This window comes from Pinus tabuliformis, chromosome 8 (genome assembly GCF_031772625.1).
Source record: "Pinus tabuliformis cultivar Carrire ecotype Pingquan chromosome 8, CPIR1, whole genome shotgun sequence".
NCBI classification, from domain to species: Eukaryota; Viridiplantae; Streptophyta; class Pinopsida; order Pinales; family Pinaceae; genus Pinus; species Pinus tabuliformis.
Genome location: NC_142294.1, coordinates 1,498,537,861 through 1,498,564,662, shown reverse-complemented (window position 1 = coordinate 1,498,564,662; position 26,802 = coordinate 1,498,537,861). Strand labels below are relative to the sequence as shown.

Below are 26,802 nucleotides of genomic sequence, written 5' to 3'. Positions count from 1 at the left end.
AACATTCATATTGACTATCGACATTGTAGGCATCCTTAGAGGGTGGATTCCTTCCCTGAAGAGGTGTTCTTGCCTTACAAGTGTCATAATAGATGTGAGTTCCTACGTTGGGATTGTTTATGCATTTGCCACTAGTGAAGATTAATTACCCCGGGCATTCATTCAGTGTTTTGCAATTGTTCCCGCACCCTTGCTAGGATGTGGTCAGAGTGATAAAGAACATTAATACACAACAATGGACAATCAATACCCATCACCTACTGCTACTACTCAAAAAATCATACCTCATGTTATTTGGGGGCGTCATGGAACATAACTTAAACAAAACTCGGGAATAGAAAATATTGAGATGCAAGAAATGTGAGAATACCTCACCCTTTTATAGAAATTTGTGTATTGATAATGGGATAAGATTGTAAACTTCACCATGGTTTTCTGTATGGCTGGTTCTCCTCATTAGAAGTTGGACGACCATACCCAACGTTCTTCACCTTTTCAATTCAAGATGATCCAGACAGTGGACTCACCTATTTAGGTTCATCGAAGGGCCAACTGTAAAGTGAACAACGAACTTTGTGGCATTTGAACCATTTGGGTTCATCAGAGGGCTAACCATAATGTGAACAGTGGAATTTGATGTGGCTAGCCCTCTAATAACCCGAACTTGTTTATTTAATTCAGTGTAGGGTCAAAATAAATGGTTGAATTTGTGGCCAGTAGGTATAATCTACAACTGAATTAAGGATAAAAAAGTGACTATTAACATGTTAAGGATGCACAAGAAGATATTCTCTGTAATTATGGTGGGTGCATATAAATATGATCGGTGCCAACCAATCGAGATCGGGTGATGGGAACAATACGGTAAGCAAGATGGATACAATGGGTGGATAAAGTGGATGGTTGTTCTATTTGCATAAAATCATCACCATGTTTCAACGCAATTCTTTTTGCATTTAAAAGTATGTTATTGTAGAACAATTGGTACTACTTTTTTTTAATAGGAATAAAAAATAACATGAATAGGTGAATTTATTTTAAGAATTTTTAGAATTTTAATTAGGCCAATAGACATTCCCTTTTGAAACTGTTCATCGTCAAATTTCTTCTACCTTTTATTTGAGCAAATGATGGTCAACAAGTAACGGTAGTTTGAGCAACAATTGTCAACTAGGAACGTTGGTTCAAGCAACAACTGTCATCCAAGCTTTCAAAATTGTGTGAGACAGTTGCAAGTGTGAACATGTTTCCTCCCCACCACCCTCCACACTTGACGTTGAATGCTACCACCTGCAATACCCATTGTCATGTGAGGGAATTCGATGGTTGATCTTTGCTTTGTTGTATAATTGCAAGGCAAAGACAACAGAAACAAAGGACATGATTGAATATCTTGGCTTCAAACCCCACTGAGCATTGCTCTCTTTTTTTATAAGCACACACTTTTGGTAGGTTCTTACCCTATACTTGGGTATTTTTTTTTTTTTTAAGCAATAGGAAATAGGGCAGTGTTGGCTCTATGGTGTGAGCACGTCTATTGTTGTTTTAGGAAGAATGCTAGTGTGCATTCAATACAAAAAATACAAAGGTAGATTGCAACATATGATGTGAGATGAACAATCCAGTTACTGTGTGCACAACATCTTAGTATGGGAAGGTAATGAAAACCCCCCCTATTTTCATGTGAGGGAATTCAATAGCCAATCTTTTGCTTTGGTATTGAATTACAGGGCGAGGACCATAGAAAATGAGGATGGGAATAAATATCTTTGCTTTAGGCCTCATTGAGCAATGCTTTGCTTTTATAAGCATTAAAGCCACTCACTTTGGTATGTTTTTACCCTATCCTCAGGTGTCTCATTTTCATTTTTTTTAGAGGCAAGAAGAAAAAGGGCAGTGCTTGTTCTTTGTTTGGTGAGGGCACATATGTTGCCTTTATTAGGTAGAATGTCATTATGCATTGAATATGGAAAATACAAGACTACTCAAATAACAACTATTCTTGTAGAAGATTCATGCATATTCTTTACTCATATATAGTTATTCTTGTAGTGAATCTATGTGTATTCAAGAATATTATCTATAGGATTTTTTTTGGGAGTTGTATTGTATGTTAATAATGATGTGGATTCAAATATTTAGCAAAATATGTTTGAAAATATGTTTATGCCATGCATATTCCTTTTGCATATATAACTTGTAAATGAGTTCCAAGTCGATCTCAGATTTGTGATAAAGGTTATTGCAAAATATCATTATCCATAACCTTATAATCTTGAAGAGTCCTCTATATCTACTTTGATATAATTTTTTAGAAAACAATTTTATATAACCTTAAGCTACATTAGTGTTCAACCCAGGTTATGCATCCCATTATGTTTATTAACAAATCTTGTGTCCAATTTTGACAATTACTTTTTCACATAAAAACTAATAAAAGACCACGTATACTCTTAGAATGATTCTTTATATCTACTTGGGTGTCACCTCGAGATTCTTTTTTATATATCTTAAAACTACACTAATGTTCTACCTAGGTTATAGGTCCCATTACATTTATTCACAAATCTTGCGTCAAATTTTAAGTAGCAAGAGAGAAAAAAGACCTACAAAATAATATAACTGAAATTCAAATTGAACAATCCCATGAGAAGGAAAAATTGACTTATTGTTCTACTGTGAAGAAAAATTTGATGCTAACGAGTTTAATCACCCAAGATGTCAATTCTCATGGAAAGATTAACTTATAGTTTTAATATGAAGAAAAATTTGATGCTAACAAGTTTAACTACTAACAAACACCGAAGATGTCAATTTGCTTTGAGCAGTAATTTACCTAAAACCAAATGTCAAAAAATAATTTCAAAAGAAGAAGAATGTATGTGAGATCACGTTGAACCTAATTTAAAAAAAATTAAAAGATGGAAACGTGTTTTATGTACGTTAAGTTCGTATCTCCATTAACCACGGGTTCATGTTGAACTACCTAGGGTTAGGATTTTACAGGAGGTTGGGTTAGAAGGCCTCTATTTATTGACCTCATCGCCATTAATATGAGAGCGGGTGATCAAACGGGAACTAAAATCTTAATGGGAGTAGAGGAAATGGGTTGACTGGAAAGACCATTTGTGATTCTCTTTACCAGTGTGGGTATGGTGGTCTTTCCAGTTCTACCCATTTCCACTATTTCACTAAGGAAACATATATAACAAGATTTTGGCTATTTCAGTGCTCAAACGGTGATTCAGCTTACTAGGTCTGAAAATGTTTGTTTAGGGTAATTTGTGGCACAAATGAGTGGGGCTTCGAAAGTTTTGGTGAGGTAAAATGCATTAGAAAATTAGAAACATTGTAGCCTTGTATATTTTACTTTCCATGCTATGTTGTGTTTGAGCTTTTTTATTCGTTTTCTGAGCAGTGCAGGAATTGAATTAAAGGGTTTGGTCTCGTAACTTGCTATATACCAAGTAGGGTTTCTGCTCATTTGCTTCAAAATCTGACTTTCTATACCAATTAAATGCAGATAGTAAACAGTTTTATGCATTAATGCTGTACAAATTTCGGGTTTGTGTATGCCTGTTTATGCGCAAATTTTATGAAAAGTGCGTATGTAGTGCATTGAATATATTTAAAAGTCAAGCTTCCGAATGTTGTAAATGGGAAAATGCCCTGTTTCTTGCATAGGGATAATACTCTGCTTTTTACAGATTGATGGGCTTACAAGTCTAGGCGGTGTGAGTCTGGGTGATTTTTGGCAAAATAAGGGACGCTGACTATAGCATTTGGTAAAAAGAGAAAAGAGTGTTTCAAAGAACTTCATTGTAATGTGCTGTTTCTTGCACAGGGATGATGCTCTGGTTTTTACAAAGTGATAGACTAGTATTAAACATGTTCTCTGTACTGTGATGACATGACGAACTGGATGTTGCTTTTCTTGCTTGGGATTTGCCAAATATGTTTTGATTTTATATGGAATCTAGCGTGCAATTGGGGCGTTTGTCTAAATTGTTTGATATAATATGAAATATTGTGTGCAATTGGAATTTTGTCAAATTTTATATGAAATCTTACGAGCAGTTGGGACTTGCGTAGTGGTTGGAGCTATGGTAGGAAGAGAATAACTTCGCTGCTGGTTTTGGTGGAAATATGTTGAAATTTTTGCAGCTTGTGGTGAGTCAGAACTGAAATATTTGAGGCGGGCTGTTAGCTATTATTTTTTTTATTGTGTAAATGACGAATGGGAATTTTAGACTTTTGGCCTATTAACAGGAGTTCTCAATTTTGCATCTTATGGTGATTGAAGTGAAGCGATGTGATAAGATTTCTAGCATGCAAGTAGTTGTTTTTATCGTTTCAGTCTTCTTGGCTTGTTGATGTGGGGTTTTCTCTGCCCCCTTTTGGATTATTGATGCATCCTTTGCTGATGAGAGTCATATACTCTCAAAAGTGGATGTGGTGATTAATTTTTTTTGGCTAGCAGGGAAGTTGATTAAAAATTTTCTGGGTTAGTTGAGGCTCCCCATGCTCATAAGGGCTTTATACTATCAAAAGTTAATGTTTATATTTTTCATTATTAAAGGTAGATTCTTTGTGGCTGCACTAAAAGGGCTTTATCGGATTTGTGATACACTATTTTATTTGTTAGTTTGTCAGTGTTGTTAGGCCTAATACACTCCTTATTTAGCTCTGTTTGTTTCCTTTTAAGTTGTTTGTTTTCTATCTTTATTTATGAGTGCAATTTATGTGGTGAATGTTTGTTGTTAAATTAGATATCATGTTCTGTTTTCCATTACTTGGATGGACACAGTTATCTCACTGGTGACAAGGTGATGCAGAAGTTGGTTGTTTGTTTGTAGCTGAATGGGAGTAAGTCAATGTTTGAAGTTCGAATCCATGTGGCGTGGTTTGACCATCAAATTTCATTTTTTCTATGGGTTCCAGGGTAGGAATTTCCAAATTGAAGTACTTGTTGGTTTTTGTAACTTTATGTTTTTTTAACTTCACTGTTTATTTAGAGGATCATCTTATGGTTTTTGTAATTTTATGGTTTTTTAACAAAAAAATTTTGTTTGTAACTAAATGGGAGTAAGTCAATGTTTGAAGTTCGAATCCATGTGGCGTGGTTTGACCATCAAATTTCATTTTTCCTTGTGGGTTCCAGGGTAGGAATTTCCAAATTGAAGTACTTGTTGGTTTTTGTAACTTCAAGTTTTTTTAACTTTAATGTTTATTTAGAGAATCATTTTATGGTTTTTTAACCCAAATTTTAATCTCATAAATCATTTTAGTACATAATGCTGATAGGTGGAGAAATTTATAAATGGACTGTAAAGTAAATTGCTCTTCAAATTCCATCCCTGCTTGGCTCTCCTGTTCACCCTGTAACTTTTCTGACATATAACTGATTTTTTCAACATCCGGTTCGAGGTAAGATCGCACTTTTTAATCCTCCCCTGTTCACCCTGTAACTTCCTGACATATATCTGACATTTTCATCATCCGGTTCGAACATCACCCTGTAAGTTCCTGACATATATCTGACTTTTTCATCATCCGGTTCGAACATCGAGCTAAGGTCACACTTTTTAATCTTCCTAACACACTTTTTAATCTTCCTAACGTTAATCTTCCTAACGTTATTTAGAGACGAAACGTTATTTAGAGATGGGTTATTTATAGTGAGTTTTTTTGAATTTTTTCATTTTTAAATTGGCAGAAAAATTTAAGGTGAAATTTTGATTTGTGTTATTTAAATTTGTTTTTTAACTATATATTTGGATTTAGCACACTAAAAATTCTCTAAGATACTGATTGTGCCAATTAGTCATTAAGATTGTGATTTAAATAAATTGCTCTCAGATTTTAGAGAAATTTGACTGGAAATAAATTGTGGCCAAATTTTAGAAAAATTTGACAAAAAAACCTTTCAAAAAATCATATTAAAAACCAAAATGTTAACTTAATTAGATTTGGCCAACGAGGGGCTCTCCAGAAATATTTCTATTGAGAGCCCCGGGTTAAGAACTTGAAGGTTATTTACACTATTGTTTTCCAGGCGTATTTTCTTCTATGCCATGAAATGTTTGTGGTGTTGTGAAATTTCGGAACTGCATAATCGGATCATTTTGTCAATATGTTGATATGTAATTTCGGCATTTTCTAATTCCAATCTTGTGACTATAATAATGTTTTATACTAAATAATTTTGCGTTTGATGAAAAATTAACGAATATCAATAATCTGTTTGAAAACCATATGTTTCCGGCTTAATGTGCAGATAATTGTTGGCCCACTGTAAGTGCTCACGCGACAACATGGACACTGGAAATTACATATTGGCGTTCCTTATTTTCTTACTACAGTTCTTTCTTTTGCGTTGTGGTATTTAATGGACGTTGGTGGGTGATTTTACATGTCAACTATATTCACACATCAATTCTAATTTCAAGGGATACTGCCGTTTTCAGTGATAATTTATGGGAAAATGTTTTATTCTACATGTCAACTATATTTTAACAAGAGGCAAGCTGTAGCAATCTCACTGCTCTCTGGTCAAAATAATAAGAATTTTTTAAAAATTTAAAAATTATTTTTAAAATAATAATATCTCTAATTAATAAAATTAATCTCTCTATATAAACTGAACATAAATTTATATTATTTTTGTATTTATTATAAATATTTAAAGATTAATTTTTTAAGAGAGATTTGTATTTTATAAGTTAAAATGGATATATATTATTGATAATAATAATAATAATTTCAATTTAAGAAAAAAGAAAGTTTGATGCAAAAGAGTTATTTGTAGAAAGGTATTTACTTTTTAATCTATGACAGTTTTGTAGAATAAAGTATTTACTTTTTAATCTATGACTTGTGATAAGAAACACATGTTCTTAACTATTCAAACATTTAAATGGTGTGTTATTTTTTGGAGGAAGATATGTAATTTCTTTTATAATTAATATGGAGTTAATACTCTATCTATATATGTATGTGTATGTATGTGTGGGGCAAATTTGTAAAGCTATAAATTGAGAAGAAGTTTAGCAAAACAACAATTTTTTTTTTTTAACCGAAACGGATATTTTATTTATGGGTGGCCGAAGCCATATCAAGTATTACAAATCACTGTTTCTAACAGAACAATTTTATGCTTTTACAAGCTCGCCTTGCCCTTTTAAGGAATAGTTGCCATATTCGGTTCTCCTGCATTTATGCTGATCATGTTCTTTTCTAGATTGCATCCAGTATTTGCCAGGATGTCTGCTTTTGTGTTTAATTCTCTGAGGATATGGAAGATTTGAACTGAAGAGAAGTCCTTCATGAGTCTATTCACTCTTGATATCTGTTTGTTCAGTACTGGATCCTTGAGCCCTTTCTTATTTAATAGAGATTTTATCAGCAGTTCTGAATCTCCAAATACTAAGATTTCCCTTGGGTTTCCCTTTCTGGCCAGTTGGCAAGCTTTTAAAAGACTGAGGACTTCTGCCTGATTGTTGGTTTTAAGCCTAAGACCCCAGCTGAAGTCCTCTTTTCTCCCGTTCGAGGGGTAAATGACCCCCCCTGCTCCTGACCTACCTGGATTGCCTTTCGAGGCTCCGTCAAAGAAGATAGTGCATTTTCCTTGTGATTTCCACCACTTCTGGAAACTTTCCAAAGTGTCTCGAATCTGCCAATTTTCCTTGTGATTTGGACGAGAGATTGTTGAAGGTCTCGACATGGGAGTGTAATCGTCCAACCATGCTCTTTCTTCATCTCGAAGGGAGTTGTCTCTGACATTGGATTGTCTCAGAGTTTCTATTAGTAGTTTCTTGGCCTTTTCTGCGACATTTCCTGCAGTCATTTCTTTTTGATTAAAGACAATTTCGTTTCGGGAGAGCCACAACTTCCAGCACACATATTTTGGAGCTGCAATCCACACCTTATGCCAAAGAGATTTGTCAGCGATGCTGTAGGGGTAACGAGCTTTCCAAGACGTAAACATGTCTGTTATCGAACAGTGAACTGGGGATCTCACATTCAGACCTGCCAAGAAGCTAGTCCAGGCCTTCTGTGCATACTCACATTCAATAAATATGTGGACTGAGGTCTCCAATGCTTTTTTGCAAAACACGCATCGATGTGGACCAGCTATGTTCCTTCTGCATAGGTTATCTCCAGTCAGGATTTTGTTGTGAAACAAAGTCCAAAAGAAGAAGTTGATCTTCGGGATGCTGAAGCTTTCCCAGATCTGCTTCCACACTGTTTCCGGGTGCGAAGAGTCCTTTTTGCCTTGCATCTGTAAGTACCTTGTTTGGCTGTGTACACCCCTGTCTTTCCCCATCCCCATGAATCTTCCTCGTCCTTGTGCACTGGAGTAAAGTCGGTAATTGCATCTATGAAAGAATTTAACTGATTTTTTAAGTGCGCTGGAATGTAGGGCAATGTCCAGCACTGCCAATTGCCTTTGATATCCCACTCTGTAATATCCTCGATTTTCCTGATTCCTTTTGAACTTAACCAAGCTCTTAAATCTGCGATTTCGTTAATGACTGAAAGTGGAGGGTGGCCCATGATTCGGTCTCTCCACAGCAATGTATTTTTGTCATTCCCTGGAATTTTATACAAATGAGTTTTGAAGAAATCTATCCCTTTGCAACAGAGCCTCCAAGCCTGTGTTCCTCTAGGAGAAGGCGCTGGGTTGAAGGTGGTGATCGACTGATTTCTGAGATACTTGAGTTTTAAGGGTTGGCTGATAGGATGCGTAGGCTCAGATAATAGCTGCCACAGGAGTTTACAACCCAGGGCTAGATTAGCTTGCTAGGGGTCTCGAATTTGGAGTCCACCTTCAGCAATGGGACGCTTCACTGTTTCCCAATTAACTAAGTGAAAACGGTTGTTGTTCCCCTTCCCACCATTCCACAGAAAGTTCCACATTAGACGAGAGATTTGATCCGCGATTTGCCTTGGAGCCATCAGCAAAGAGGCTTGGAATGTAGGCAGAGCTGAAAGCACCGAACGGATGAGAGTAAGCTTGCCGCCTGTGGTAAGCCAGACTCCGCCCCACGCTGCTATCTTTTTTTTGAACTTTGAAATCACCTCCTCCCACAAGTGATTGCGATTGGATCCCATCGTCAGAGGAAGACCTAGATACTTTATTTTATCCCACACTGCATAGCCTTTGAACCCCAATTCGCTGGCAATCCTTTCAATTGTTTGTTGATCGATATTCCATCCATAAACTGCACTTTTCCTCTCACTGATTAATGCTCCAGAGATGCTGCAATACTTTTGGAGAATAGTCTTGAAGGAGTTAGCAATTCTCATGGAAGCACCCCCGAGCAGGAGTGAATCGTCGGCAAAGAGCGCGTGATTCACTGGGGCTACGCCTTGCACAATTCTTATCCCATGTATGGTGCCGATTTGTTGCTCCTGTGTCATCTTTCTGCTTAGTGAATCCGCCATCAGAATATAGAGAAAGGGAGACAGAGGGCAACCCTGCCTCAGTCCCCTGGTAGCTAAAAAGAACTCTGTTGGTCTCCCATTCACCATTGGAGCGATCCGGATGTTTTCAATGCAGGCTTTGATGAGGTTTATGAATTCCTGGCTGAATCCAAAGGCTGCAAGAACCCTGAACAAGAAAGAGCGGTTAACTCGATCAAAAGCATTACTCATATCTAATTTGATAATCATACCTTGTTCTTTCCAAGTTTGGCTGGAGTGGAGAGCCTCTTGGATTTGAATGACATTGTCCAGGATTTGTCTGCCTTTCACAAATCCTCCTTGGGCCGGAGAGATGAGCTTTTGGAGTAGTGGCTTAATTCTGTTAGCCAGCAGCTTGGCCACGATCTTGTATGATGAATTACAAAGGGAGATCGGCCTGTATCTGTCAAAGGATCCTGGGTTTGTTTCCTTGGGGATTAAAGCGAGAAATGTGGATTTTATTTCACCACCCACTTTTGCCTTCCTCAAGATTCCTCTTATCATTATGAAGAGATCAGTTTTGATTATCTCCCAACAAATTCTATAAAAATGTATTGTGAAACCATCAGGTCCTGGAGCTTTGTCTGGTTCCATGGACCAGACTATATTAGTAATCTCTTCTTCCGTGACTGGGCTCATCAGAGAATCATTATCTTCCACACTGACTAGATTTGGGATGGTTGTAAGAAACTCTACTTCATCCTCCTCATTCCCATTACTTTCTGCACTAAGAAGGTTCTGAAAATGGTTTACAGCTGCTTCTTTGATTTGAGAAAATCCTTTATACACCTGACCACTAGTGCTGGTAATTTCTGTTATATGGTTTCGCGAGAGACGGGCCCTGCACTGTCTATGAAAGTATGTGGTATTTCTGTCCCCAGATTTGAGCCACAGACTTTGAGACTTTAAGCACCAATATTCCTCTTCATTTCTAAAAGAACAGTATGCATTCCTTTGAGCAGATTTTTCATTGGCTAAATCTGTGGGAGAGAGATCTTTCTCCTCCATTTCAAGTTGTATTCCTTCCAACTGAAGAACTGCCTCCTTCCTCTACCTAGTGGGGGATTGCATGGATTTCTTTATCCAATCTTTGAGTGCTTTTTTTGTATTTTTCATTTTTTGCTCCCACACATAGCTTGGGGAACCGAGTACATCTATCCTCCATGCTGCTTTAACTGTTTCTAAGAACCCTTCTTTACCTGCCCAAAGAGGGTTGAAACGAAATGGGAGAGGGCCTAAATCTTCTTCTTCTTTTAGGCATAAGAGGATGGGCTTATGGTCCGATGTGAGCTTTGGAAGAATCTTGGTGAAAACTATTCTGTTTTCCATCATTAAAGAGCTGTTGATGAGAAATCTATCCAGCCTGGCAAAGATTTGATTTTCTCTTGCTCTGTTGTTAGTCCAGGTGTATTTGCCTTTCACTGGTTTGAAGTCTACCAAATCCCACTGCAGTATCAGATTTCCCACTGTATTGATGAAAGGGTCCCTAGAGTAAATCCCTCCTTTCTTTTCTTTGGGATCTAGAATTATATTCAGATCACCACCTATGACTAAATTTGAGGGGTTGATCTGCTCTATATAATCCAAGAGTGTCCTCCAGCACTCTCTCTTTTCTTCATAATGAATAGGAACATACAAGTTAAACAGAGCGAGGGAAAGATTGCTTACGGTGTGGCGCAGATCTGTGAAGATCCAATGTTGGGTCACAGAGAATCGTTCTAGTGAGAAATCTTTTGACCAAAAAGTGCCTATTCCTCCGGTCGTGCCCCTTGCACTGACAACCTTTCCTATCAAAATTCCATTTCATAACGCTAGTGTTTAGAAGGGTTTCCCCTTCTAGTTTGGTCTCTTGGAGCATAAGGATGTCCGCGGTCTCCATCTTCAATAAGTCTTTGATAGCCTCTGCCTTGTTGGGGTTACCCAGACCCCTACAATTCCAAGAGATCAACTGCATCATTTACCACTTATAGGGGTAGGCCCTCCTCCTTTGGAGGCCCTAGGCCTGATATTTCTCCCTAGTGTTATTTCTATGGTAGCTTGACTGCCGAGGGTTTTTTGTCTTTCTGACTCCTCTTCTCTAGTTTCCCTGTTTGATCTTCGTCCAGCCTTTTTTGTTGTCCTTTCAAGTGTTTCATCATCTGATGATCCCGTGTTCTCTATGGTTTTCTTCTTTTTTTTTTATTATATCTGCGTATGAAGGGGAAGAAAAATTGCTTGGGGTAGAGATTGGGTTATTACCTGGTTCTACGGTTTCAATATTCTCCTGCTGAGGCAGATCTTCTTCCCCTGCTTTTGGAGGATCTGAAGGCGGCGTGAGGATTTCAAATGGGTTTTTGTCCCTCTCATTGCCTTTTGTTTCACTACTTCCGGCGTTTTGGTTACTTGTGCTTCCGTTATCTACTTTGTTCTCTGTCCATTTAGCCTTGTTTTTGTTACTCTGTCTGCTGATTGTTGGCTTCCTTGCCTGTTTCCATTGTTCTTATTTTTCCTTCTCTGATGTCTCCTCGTTTCTCTTTTTGCAGTATCTTGCGAAGTGCCCATACTCATGACAGAATCGACACTTGAAAGGCAGTTGTTCGTAATCGAGCTCTTGAATGTGTGTCCAGTTTGCCACCGATAGCTGGATCGCTTCGGGTAATCCTGTTTCCAGATCAACCTCCACGCAGATCCGAGCGCAGGAGTATTGATCCTTCCTTGGGGCCTGATCTATGTATTTCCCAAGTGCATTGCCGATGGATTGAAGTGAGTTTTGACTCCAGCAATGAAGGGGAAGATGCGGGAGGCGCACCCAGACAGGGACAGCCTTGGGCACGTCTTGTGCTGGGTCGAAATCAGTTGACCATTTGTTCAAGTAGAGTCCTTGGGGCCCCATGAAGTATGGCCCATTTCTGAAGATCAGGTTTTTGTCCTCTGTACTGTCAAACAAGAAGACAAAGAACCCTTTGCCTACAAAATAGATCTTGATTCCTTCATTAACCAGAGATAGCCAATTTCTTTTGACCCATTCTTCGACTGCTCTCGGGGATGGCCACAGGCCGGTAAACTGGCCGATTAGACCTCTTTCTGCAAGATTCAGCGCAGATCTACAGGTTTCCTCCTCTGGTAAGGCCACCTTGGGAATACTGTCCAGTTTTTTAACAAATTTTTGCTGCGGGCCTGTGGGCTGGCGTTTTCCTGTAGCAGTTACAAGAGCTTTGAAAGCTTCGAGCTCCGGAGGTAAGGGGGGAGGGGCCGCAGGGCCACCTCCAGGCTCCATGAGGGAGATCGCTTGCGGGATCGCTTCAGATGGCGCGGCTAGGGTTGCAGCAGCGCAAAAAAAAAAATAGCAAAACAACAATTTTTTAAACTAAACAAATTTCACAAAAGTTTACATCTTGAAAGATATGATTTTTTTAATATATAATAAATAGTTTGAAATTAAGACCAATTTAAATTAATTTTTTTTTTTTTTTTTTATTAGATAATTAAATCTATTAACTTTAATTATTATATATTAAATATTAATAAAATATTATATATTATATATTTATATGTAATATAAAATAAAAAAGGCCCAAGGGATAGCTCGGTTGTTCTTTGTGTTGCTAAGTACTTCATCTATCACCCTTAAAAATTAATATTAAATAAAGAAAATAATTAATTAATTAAGAAGGCGTGCACTTTAAATCACTAAAGGGTATATATTTTACATTAAGCAAAGTTTATAGTTCATTTTTGGAGTCACACTTTGTAGTTGAGTCAAGTGTTCCATTCTGGTGGCTTTGTACTTGAGCTCATCAAATTATACAATTATTCTATGAACATAAAATCACATAGAAAATAAATAAATAAATAAAAATATATTGTACAAGTTTATGGAATTGGTCAAGTTCTTGATTGCTAAGTACTCTGTCAATTGGGAAGTCATGGGATCAAATCTCCTCAATGCCCTTGGGTTAGGCCCAACCACATTTCTTTCTGGTGGGTTTGCCCAGATTATTACCCGTAGATGTAGCCCTAGTTATTAATCTGTAGATGTAGCCTCGGTTATTACCCGTAGATGTAGCGGCCACTAAGTGATGATGAATATAATTTAAATAATTTATATGTGTGTTAATTTAATTTTATATTTGATAAATATAAACCACACTTATACTCTAATGAATAACTCTTAAAGTTGAAGAAAAATCTTGTAATGGAAAATTGCATATCCAGACCAAATAAAGAAAAGAATTTACTTAGAATCTCATACTTCTCGTATAAAGAATGTCAAAAATACAACACTTTCATGTTTTAAATGATATCGCCCTCGCGCCTTAAAATTGATGCCCATTTTTGCCATTTTAGCCATAAAATACAGTTGATTGCCAAATAATCACGTCATTGTTGACTGGTTAATTATTTAGAAAAATGTCAAAATGACGGACAAATAAAAAAAATCAAAAGTGTCAATTTTATATATATATATTTATTTAAGTCAATCTAGGAATCAAATTTAATGCCATTTTTCAAAATCTCTAAGGGTTAGTGGTTTTTGAATACAGGTTGCAGGAATTTTGAATCAAATTTATTGTCCTGATTCTCCTTAGAGTGTCATGTTGATCACTCGCGTCCTTGTTCTCCTTTTCTTTTGGCGGTACTGCAATTGTTACCTACATTGGCTTATTTGGGTGGAAACCCTATGGTGGCCCTTAGGGTTTCCTTGAGGAAAAATCCTCTTTCTGTCAATACTTTTCGGCATCAGTTCATTGTTTTCATGTCGTTACCATTGGGAGAAGTTTAGGACTCTGCACAAATACACACACTAGTTTTCTTAATCCATTTGTTACCCCGGTTCAAGGTTTCCCCTTCCATGTCGACTTCTTTGTCGTCGAAAGACGCTATTAAGCAGGTGATGCTTCTATTTCCCTTTGTTGGATACCAATGAGAACCTGATTCAACCTGTCTATTCAAATTGTTTTCGACAATGTATGAAAATAAAATAAAATTTAAATGCCTTTTATTAATCACAATGTGGAATTCTGCATGTTTAAATGCTCAGAGACAAGATACCGAATTCTGCCTGTTTAGATGCCCAGAGACAACATACCGAAGTTTATCGCATGTCCTCTCCCAATGGATTTTCTCCATCACCCCAAACAAACCTGATCAAGGCCGACACACAAAGTTCTACCTATGAATATTTTCTTATACATTTTCGGTACTATTTTATATTCAATTCAGTCTGAGGGAGGTGTTGTTTTGCACAATCGATTATGAATTCAAGAGATGTAAGTTAAAATTACATATATTTACAACACTTTAGTTGTTGTTGCCTTCTTTCCCTAGATTTATGGAACAGAGTGGTGAATATTAAAAAAATTGGAGTTTCTTATTATTTTGTTATTAGTTATTGATGAACTTGAAGTGTCGATTTTATTGATTTAGAATTGGATTGGAAATTGTTTTCGTGAAAGTAGAATCGGTGACCACAAAGGCTCTTTATTTTGCTTATGGCCATATCTACTCAGAATGAGTGTAAAGAGTCACGAATCCATGTCATGTTTAGCTCTATTTTCTTATTTTTGCAAGACTTCAAAATATTTTCCTCTCACCTATTGATATGTCCCTGCGAGATGAATTTGCAGCAAATACTCCTCAATGTGTATTCGTATTAATATTATGAACCCAAGGAATTTATATTACAAAGCCAATGGATTGTAAACCCAAGAGATTTATATTAAACCCTAATATTGATATTATAAACCTTATAAATAATATTATACCCTAGGAATATGAACCCTTAGATTAATAAACTCAAGGGATTGATATTATAAACCCAAGGCAGTAATAAAAATAAGGGATTAATTCTAAAAGCCCCTAAAATCCCCAAGGATTAATACTATAAACCCAAGGTATATAAACCTCAAGATAAATATTATAAGCCATAAAAGAACATCGTTTATCGTGGTTGATTTCATATTGAGACAATATTTGTCACAATGTGACGTTAGACCATGGTTGACCATGATTGATTTTCATATTGAGAGAATCTTTTTCATAATGTGACATTGGACCATGGATGATTTTCATATTGACAATATTTGTCACAATGCGACGTTGGACCATGGTTGACCATGGATGACCATGGTTGTGACAATGTGACATTGGACCATGAGACAATATTTGTCACAATGTGACCATTGCTATTGATGATCATTGACTATGATTGACCATAGTTGACCATGGTTTATTTTCATATTGAGAAAATCTTTGTCACAATGCAATGTTGGACCATGGTTGGTAATGATTAGCCATGGTTGATGATGGTTGACCATGGTTGATTTTCGTATTGAGACAATATTTTTCACAATGTGATGTTGGACCATGGTTGACCATGATTGTCCATGATTGATTTTCATATTTACCATGATTAACCATGATTGATTTTCATTTTGAGACAATCTTTGTCACAATGTGACATTTGACTATGGTTGACCATGATTGAAGATTGTTGACCATGGTTGATTTTCATATTGAGACAATATTTGTTACAATGTGATGTTGGACCATGGTTGATCATGAATGACCATGGTTGACGATGGTTGAACATCGTAGATTTTCATATTGAGACAATCTTTATCACAATGTGACATTGGACCCTTGTTGACCATGGTTGACCATGATTATAAATCGAAGGGATTTATATTAAACCCTAGAATTAATATTATAAACCCTATGAATAATATTCTACCCTAAGAATATGAACCCTTAGATTAATAAACCCAAGGGATTGATATTATAAACCAAAGGGGCTAATAAAAGCAAGGGATTAATAGTAAAAACCCAAAGGATTATAAACCCAAGGGAATAATATTAAACCCAAGGATTTAATATTATAAACCCAATGTATATAAACCCTAAGATAAATATTATAACACCTAAAATAAACATGGTTGCTCATCATTGACCATGGTTGATTTTCACATTGACACAATATAAACCCAATGGATTATAACCCAAGAGATTTAAATTGAGCCCTAAGATTAATATTATAAATCTTGTGAATAATATTATATCCTAATATGAACCCTTAAATTAATAAACCCAAGGGGATTGATATCATAAACGCAAGACACTGATAAACCAGATTATAAACTCATGGGAATAATATTAAACACAAGGAATTAATATTATAAACTAAAGGGATATAAACGATAAAATAAAAATTAAACCCTAAGATTAATATTATAAATTTTAACCCCCGATTAGGGTGCAAGCCGGAGGACGAGCCCATGAATACAATGTAAATATTGAGTACATCAAGGTAAACTACCACCGTCCCCCACACGCTCAAGGCGATGGGTGCGGTGGTCATTTTCATGCATAAGACCACTGCCACATAGAAAGGTGGCAGAGATATGTGAGTAAGTTTTCTGGTTAGTGGCGATTATAGTGGGAAGGAAGTTGGTAGATTCTGCGACCAAGTGAGTGTGGTTCAGTGTGTGAGGCAAGGGGACTCTAGTAGTGGGTTGTTACAGCTTCTCCAGAAGCAATGGAGGTTCCATCAGCTCCAAATGAAGGAAATTGAGTACATAAATTGTTTTCTCGCCCCCTCCATCATGCTCCCTTGTCTCTGGTTTGGTTTGTGGGTTCTACATGGGGGCAATTGGATGATGCGCGGGGCAATTGGGGCTAAGGGAATGGTTTGTGTCGGTAGACTAGAAGAATAAATTGAGTACTATTGGAGCCTCTTCAATTTCAATCAGGTATGAGATTTTCCTCTTCCGCATGGGGTTAATTTGGCTATGGGGCAAGGGTGACAACCCTAGGGAATGTACTGCCTTTTGTTCGAAGGACAAGGGTTCGGGTGCTGGGATAGTGTTCATACCTTTCTTACTGTTGAAGCTTTTTGTCTTATGGTTGGGCGACTTATGGCTGTGGACATTCAAGGCCTAAGCCGAAAGGTTTGTGGGACTATTATTATGGGGAAGTGTTTTCGGGGGTTTGGGAATTCATATGCAACAGGGGCTAGCTATGACAAAATTGGAATGTTGGGTGAAGGTTTCTTGTCTAATGGGTCTTTGGCTGGTTGGCTTTCGAGGTTGGGAAATCAAGGCTTGTGTCGTAATTGCCACAAGGTCACTGTAGAGGTGGTGAGCCACTTGAGGGTTTGCAGGGTTTTCGAGGTGGTGTTGCATTACCTTGGATTGGGGAATGGTCACAAAAGTGTTGGAATTGGGTGCGAGAGGCTTGGAATTTGCGTTATGGGTCGCTACATTACAGGACCTGTGGCCAGCTGGTTGTCGAGGTGTTGCACCCATGGCCTGGGTTGCAGGGTATGCAACGTAGTTGCTGTGGTGGTGCACCAATCGGGACACATGAATTTTCACAAGGGTGCGCGAATGGGTCATACTAGGTTCGGAATTGTTTATTCTGCTTATTATGCAAGAGGTCAGGGGGGGCACGAGATTGCATGTGCAATGAGGATGATGGACTTCGGTGGGTGGTAGATCCTGTGGGGGATGGAACAACACAGTATAATTGATTACCAAATCTGATTTCTTTCCTCCAGAACATGTACGCAGAGTGGTAAGCCTCCTCGGGCACAACAGGTTTCAAGGCTCACCCCGTCTCCAACACAGGGATCGTCCAACTCATATCTGATTACAAGGCGTTTGACCCATGTGGCTATGGCTTGAACTACAAAGGCTAGGGTCCAAGGCAAGAGGCCGTAGGGGACTAAGTAAGAAAATGAACCCAGCTCCTCAAGAGGAAGACGTGATAGAAAGCCTATTGCTAACTGCATCAATGAAGCAACAACAGCTTATCGGGAGGGGACGAGTGAGGAGATCAAGAGACTGATAAAGGAATTGGAAGCCGATCTGAATCGCCAGGTGAGCGCGACCGAGATAGAGATGAAAAACTGGTGAATCCTCGTGCCAGACCCTAGACACACCCGAGGGTGAGTAACTTAGTTTAAGCAAACCCTTTATCTGTATTGGCTGACGCAAAGTCTCTTGAGCAAGGCCATGGAGTAGATTAAGGTGAACATAGCGACAACAGTTCAAGATTTTCCAAACTTCAAACAAGATTTTCAGAAGCTGCATTTCAATTGCAAAAACAAGAAGGACGCCTCGGTCGCATTGAGAAACACCTTCCATGTTTGCTCTCATAAACAGAGCTACCAAGCTCCAATGCCAAAGATCTGGCTTCGGTTGAATTTTCCTTTGCTCAACAGGAAGATTAGAATGTTTTCTTACTATTAATTTTGTTTAGTACTTATACGGATAGCATTTACATTTCAGTATGAAGTTATATATGAGTATAAGAAACTAGAGTATGGTTGTGGACATGAGAATAAAACTTATATAGCTTGGGTAGAAAGACTCTGAATTTTTTGCTACTTGATGACTATCATGAGGTTAGATGGTCAACGAAGTTGGTTTCCCACTGGGGAAGTTGAGGCCATCTAACCTGTTTATGTGGTGTTAATTTGCTTATTATTAATGAAAAAGAATGATCTACCAAACTGACAAAAAAAATATTATAAATTTTGGGATTAAAATTATAAACATATTTGATTAATAAACCCAAGGGAATAACATTAAACCTTAGATTAATATTAAATCCTAGGAACATAAACCCTAAGATTAATAAACCGAAAGGATTAATGCTATGAACCCAAGGGATTATAAACTTAAGGGATTAATATTAAACCCTAAAAGATCAATAAATGATCAATAAGCTCAAGGGATTAATATTATAAACCCAAGAGATTTTAAACCTAATGGATTAATATTAAACCCTAATATTAATATATCAAACATAAGATTAATATTATAAGCCTTAAGATTATAAACCCTAAGATATTGTTATACATATTAGAGATTAATATTTTAAGTCGAGGGGATTATCAATATTATAAACCCAAGGGATTAATATTATAAGACCACATGATTATAAACCCTATGATTAATATTGTAAATGCAAGGATTAAAAACCTTAGGGTTAATATTATAAACCCTAAAATTATAAACCATAAGGCTCTAAACCCGACATATTAATATTAAACTGTGGGATTAATTTTATAATCCCTAAGATTATTATATCGAACCTAAGATTAATATTATAAAACCTAATACATATTAAGGATTAATATAATAAACCCAAGGAAATAATAAAACCAAAGAGATTAATAAAATTATAAACCCAAGATATTGATATTAAACCCTAATATTAATATTATAAGCCTAAGGGGTTATAAACCCTAGAATTAATATTATAAATCCTAATATATTGTTATACATATTAGAGATTAATATTTTAAACTCATGGGATTATTAATATTATAAACCAATGGGATTAATATTATAAGACAACGAGATTATAAACCCTAAAATTAATATTATAAACTCAAGGGATTAAAAACCTTAGGATTAATATTATAAACCCTACAATTATAAACCTTAAGATTATAAACCTGAGGCATTATAAACCTAAGGGATAAAATTAAAACCTAGGAATAATTTTATAAACCCTGAGATTATTAACATATTAGGGATTAATATAATAAACCCGGTGGATTAATGAAACCAAGGGATTGGTAATATTATAAACCCAAGAGATTGATATTCAACCCTATGATTAATATTATAAGCCTAGGAGATTATAAACCCCAGGGTTAATTTTATAAACCCGAGGGATTAATATTAAACCCTAGGATTAATTTTATAAGCCCTATTATTATTATATCAAATGTAAGATTAATATTATAAACCTTAATATATTATTATACATATTAGGGATTAATATAATAAACCCAAGGGACTAGTAATATTATAAACCCAAGAGATTGACATTAAATCCCTAAAATAAATATTATAAGCCTAAGGGATTATAAACCCCAAGATTAATATTATAAATCCTAAGATCAATACATAAAATCTAAGATTAATATCATAAATCTTAAGATTAATATAAAAAATCTTAACATCAAAGCTAAAATTTATTAACTATAATATTATAAATTCAATGGGTTAATAAACGCAAAGGAATAATATTTAACTTGAAGGCTTAACATAGTCAACAATTCCAATAGGGGGATAACATTTCCATATGCGACAAACATTGTCACAGTGTGTAAACATTATAATGTTAGATTGTGACATTGGTTAAATTGCAATGTAATGTAGCATCGTGACAATGTTTGTCGCATTGAGACGTTGGATATATTTTTGTACCATTTTGATGTTACATGTTAAATTCTTAGTATTAATCAATAATATCTTTAGGAAATTATGTTTGATTCAAGTTGATCAAACATTATAACCCAAATGTTATAAACCTCAATGTTATAAACCAAATATGATAAACCCCAATATAAACTAAATATTATAAACCCAATATCATAAACTCAATATGAAACCCTAATATTAAACCAAATATTATAAACCCTAATATTAAACCTTATTTTTGTAATGTTGAAATGCAATGTTGGATAAATTGCAATGTAATCTAACATTGTGACAATGATTGTCACATTGTGAAAAAGTTTGATCTTCGTTAATAATTTAAACAATGACTATAATGGTCTGACTTTATTTGAGTTTTTTACTAATATGGCTAACTATGTTTCACAAATAATATTAATTAACAATAATAATAGGAAATTGTGTTTATCTCAAGTTGAAGAGTGTTGACTATCAAACATAGTCAACAATTCCAATAGGACGATAACATTGTTGTATGCGACAAACATTGTCACAGTGTGTAAACATTATAATGGCACATTGTGACGTTGGTTAAATTGCAATGTAATGTAACATTGTGACATTTTTTGTCACATTGCGACGTCGAATATATTTTTGTACAATTTTGATGTTACATGTTAGATTCTTAATATTAATCAATAATATTATTAGGAAATTATGTTTGATTGAAGTTGAACATTGTTGATTGTCAAACATAGTTGAACGAAGTCAACTTCATTTTGTAATAATTTTCTCTCCACCATGGAAACTTTTTTTCCTAATATTTAATATTTATAATATTAAATAAAATTTTTTAATTATCAATAATATTAATATTAATATTACAATTTAAATGTTATTAATAATTTTAATATTATCCTGTTAAAAACATTAAATATTATTAATTTTTTAAAATTATTATTATTAATATTGTTATGACCAATATTTTTTTAAACAAAATTAATATTGTATTAATAATATTATTAATTTCTTTTTCTTTTTTAATATTATTAATTTAATGTTATTTATTAAATAATATTATTAATTTTAATGTTATTAATATTATTATTAATAATTTTTATTTATATGGGTTTCAAAAGATATTATTTGTTTATCTTAAAAACTATTATAAAAAAAAAAATTAAAAAAAAAATATTATAAATTATTTATAAACTATTTTAAAAGTTTATTAATAATATTATAAATCTAAGTTATTAATATTATAGATTTTTGGGATTAATATTATATGTTTAAGGGATTAACATTATAAACCCAAAGTATTAAATTTTTGGGTTTTCATATTAATCCCTTCGATTTAAATATTAATCAAATAAAAGATGCATTTTTCATATATATATATATATCTATATATATATATATATATATATATATATATATATATATATATATATATATTAATATTAATTTTATAATTTAAATAATATTAATAATTTTAACGTTATTATGCTAATAATAGTAAATATTAATAATTTCAAAAAAAATAGTATTGTATTAAACAAATATTAAAATTTGATTAAACATGTTTAAACATGATTAATATTTTTTTTTAAGTTTGGTAGGACTATATCTTCATCATGTCCAACTTCTCATCTCGATCAGAGAGATAACATAAGATTTGAACTCAAGACTTCATTTCCACAACCATTGCTAATTAAGCTACCCTAGACATAATTAATATTATTATGTTAATAACATTAAATATTAAAAATTAAAAAAATATCTATTATATTAAACATATTTAAAACATATATTAAACCAAAAAAATTAAAACATGATTAAACATGTAAAAATATGATTAAAACAATATTCAACATAATTAAAAATTAGTATTGTATTGCATGAAAAATTAAAATTAAAATATAATTAAACAGATAAAAATATGATTAAAACATTATTGATTAAAAATTAGTATTGTATTACATGGAGTAAACATGAATATTGATCATGAGATGGCATTGTATCATATTGTTATGAATATTGATCATGCGATCACATTGTATATATTTATTTTAGATAAGTATATGAATAATGATTATGAGATGACAATGTATATATTTAATTTAAGACACTATCGCTATGAATATTGATCATGAGATGGCATTGTATATATTTATTTTAGATAAGTAGTTACAATGTCTATATTTATTTTAGGTTTAAATAAAAGAGTTGATTTAATAATTTTAATATTAATAAATTTAATAATTTTAATAAAAATAAAAATAAAATTAATATTAATAAATTTGTAAATATTAATATTAGTATAAATATTTTATAATATCAAAGTTTAATTATAATTAATAAAAATAATATTATTATTATTGTAAATTTAAAAGATTAATGATATTATAAATTTAAAGAATTAATAAATCAATAAATACTAAGTTTATAGTTTACATTTTTTCAGCACGAAAAAACTAAATATTTGTATTATAATCCATGATGATGTACATACAGTGACTACATACTATAACTATGTAATTGCTTGTAGATAAACTATGGATAGAAGACATATCCCAACATTGAAACCGACAAGAAAGTTCCAAGATACATACTCGGAAGCTGAGTGGAAGGCTGAGTGGAACTCAGTTGAGATAGAGCTCAAAAAGATTCAAAAAACTACAGAGAATGTTGTGATTTAAGGAAGAAAAAACCTATACTGTTAGAAACTGACATATATGCATAAGACATTTATAAAATAACCAAAATTTCTACCATATGTTATCACTATATGCCTTGAAAATGGAAATCCTGGATCTGGTAGATATTGTTGTCCACCTTTATCTGCATTCTCCATGAACCCTGGGGCAAGGTTAGACCCAATTTAGATAAGGCATCAGCCTTTTTGTTTTTTTGTCTCTCAATATGTGAGATATAATAGTCCTTCATGTTTCTCCATAATGTTGCTATCCTGTCCAACCATCCGGCAAGGTGAATGTTTTTTACTTGTTGCTTTGACAAAACATGATTCGTTATTACCTTGGAGTCTCCGAAGATTTGCAGTTTTGGAATATCAAGGAAATTGTTGAATGTGAGGAGACCCGCTAAAGCCATAACTTCAGCCCTATTGTTTGTTCCCGGGCCTGCATTCCAGCATATTTCTATAGTTTGTGCATTTCCTATTCTGATGAAAACACCACATGCACAAATACCTTGTTGGACAGCACCGTCAAAATATTCACATGGAGTTGACGAAACAGATGTCGACCTGGATCTACTTCCACTCTCATACCTGTCGATTGAAGACTCATAATTCCTTCCATTAATGTTGTTGTTCTTTCCATATATATCGAGGGCATTGTATAGGGCTATTATAGAATCTGTTACAGAAGAGCTTGTATCCACCTTTGAGCTGAATATTTTGCCATTTCTCCATTTCCATATGCCCCAAATAGCCAATAAAGGAATGGCTCTCCATTCTTTCTTCATGGTGCTCCATACTTTAAATGCTTCAGAAATGGATGGAAAAGAGCCGAAGGAGAAACCAAAGAGAGCCGCAAGACTCTGCCAGATTGGCCGCACCTGTTGACAATTGAGGAATAGATGAAAATTATTTTCAGAGCTTTCTCTGCATAGCGGACATATGGCTGGCCCGTGCCAATTGCGTTTTTGTAAGTTTTCCCATGTAAGATTCCTATTATAAAAGACCAGCCAAGCAAAAATGATTATCTTGGTGGGGCATCCCGATTTCCACAGTGTGGGAGGGAAAACTTCCCCAGGGATATCGATCTCAGAACTTAGGAGCTGCAGATAAACATGTTTTACCTTCACATTCGTGGAACCATCCATACCTCCCCAAATAAGCAAGTCTTTATCTGTCGATCAGAAAATCCCATGGCCATGCAATGTGGATAAAACACCATCCCACTGCACCTTCATGTCTCCACTGGGTTGCAATTCTTCTGCGGATTTCCAAATGGGTATGGCCCCATCCCATTGCCGGATGACGGTGGCCCAATAGAAATTGCCTCTGTTATGGAGCGCTCTCAATAATCGATGGGATACTTGAATTTTCCCCGCTCCACCTGCCATCGCGTCCCTACCAATCAAGATCTGAGAGCTCGTCTGAAATTTCCAGATGATGTTCTGTCTAAAATATGTTTCCAGCTTCTTGAATCCTCTCCAGATAGCCGATCCAATTGAGGATCCAATATGATTCTTCTTAATCCAGAATGTCATGTCCCTGTGATACATATATTTTGCGCGAATTGCCAAGCTCCATAATGAATCACCCATGACAGCCTTCCACATTGATTTGCATAAAAGAGCTTTCCTGAATTGAACCAAATCTAATATGCCCCATCCTCCCAAATTTTTAGGCCGCGTTATTGCCGATAGTTTGGTTAAATGAAATTTGTTATGATGTTTGTCACATCCCCAGATGAAATTGGCAAGCATCCTATTCAGGTTTTTGATAATAGCAGCAGGAATGAAGAACAAGTGTGCCCAATAAACTATCGATTGAACAAGGACAACCTGTGTCAGGGTCATCCCACCAACTTTGGACAAGCACAAATTTTCCCAAGCTGCGATCTTCTTGTAAAATCTATCAATAATCCAAGACCAATCCGCCACCCTGTAACCTGAAGTTTTCAATTTAAAACCCAAGTACTTGAGCCCATTCTGCAGTGGATTGACTTGAATGTTAAAGAGCTGAGAAAGATAACGGATCATATCCCCACTTGTATCTTCAACATAGAAGGAAGACTTCCCTTCATTAACAATCATGCCTGTTGCACTTTGAAATCTTCGCAATATGCCATCAAGACAAATCCATGTTGACCTGCATAACATCACGGTTAAGTGAATGTCATCTACAAAAAAACTGTGAGATGAATATATACCTCTGCAAATGGGAAGTGGACGACATGAATTTAGTTGGGACGCCTTCTTGATGTGGAGGCTGAGAGAGTCCATCACTAATATGAATAGGAGCGGGGACAAGGAACATCCTTGACTGAGCCCCCTGGCAGCTTTAAAAAAAGGAGAGGGCAAACCATTGATTAGTACAGCATAATTGACCTCCTCCACACACGCCATTATCCATCTTGAGCACTTGTAATTAAGACTGTTGGTACCATTCCATGACCTCCTTTTTCCTCTGGAAACACATCGTTTGCCTACCTTTTTCCTTCATCCATCTCTTAGACCCCTTGAAATTGATTAGTTAACAGTATTATAGTTGTTAGATGCATTAAAATTGATTTATGAGTTTTATGTTAAAGAATTAGGGATTTTTGATAAAAAGACTACAGGAAGTTACAACATCCTGTAATTGGTTTATTGTTTGACATATGGCATGACAGCTAAGCTAAAGCAAAGGGTAGGGATGAAAAATAGAATGTACAAGCATGGACGAACACCTATCCTACAGCAGAACCAACACTCCTGAATGCGCGGTCAATGATGGTCAAAGCACAGCATGTTGGCAACAAAAGCAGCAACAGCATAGGGTTCTAAACCGATTTAGTTTTGTTCCTTTTTGAAATCGGTTCAAAATGGAAACAACTTAAAAACTATTCCATAACAAAAGTGGCAACAGTCGCATAACGAATGTACATTCGTTCCAAAATGTAAACGGTGTTAGTTTTTTTAAAAGACATATGTAAACACAATTATGTGTTGTTGGTTAGTTGTTATCTGTGTATCGTTTTGAAAAACAGAGCTTTTGAACTTAATACCAGAACTCAGTTGCAGTCACGATTTTGTTATTGCGTTGATTCTATAGTTGCTTGAGCGCAGTCCAGTATACCTTTGAAATGCGGACGGGCCCTGCGTGGAACGGGTATACTGTCATTTTATTTTATTAGCAACTTCTGTATGCACAGTGATTAGAGTTTGGTTTATGCTTTCGTTGATTTAATTAGCAATTCGTATGAGTGAAGTTTATGATGGTGGCTTGAAGGATTCATCGCTGAGATCGTTGAACTATATCCTGTAAGGGATCTGATCTTTCGTTATTTTTAAAAGCATCTTCATGAACCCTGTTTCTCATGTATTTGAATTTTAAGTGTACTTATGATTTCAGTATGTTTCAATCTTTCATGAATGATAACATTGAATGCTGAGTGTTCACTGAACAGGGGTTTTATGCACAACATCCTCGTAA

The 26,802-nt window shown here is 35.1% G+C and overlaps 1 protein-coding gene across 1 annotated transcript; it reads right to left on the bottom strand.

Moving 5' to 3' along the window:
• Nucleotides 1-11,944: 11,944 nt before the first annotated feature.
• LOC149241509 (uncharacterized) lies at nucleotides 11,945-12,721 on the bottom strand. The gene has a single exon (XM_089370572.1). It carries the CDS (start codon nucleotides 12,719-12,721, stop codon nucleotides 11,945-11,947), a length of 777 nt encoding a protein of 258 aa, XP_089226698.1.
• Nucleotides 12,722-26,802: the final 14,081 nt, after the last annotated feature.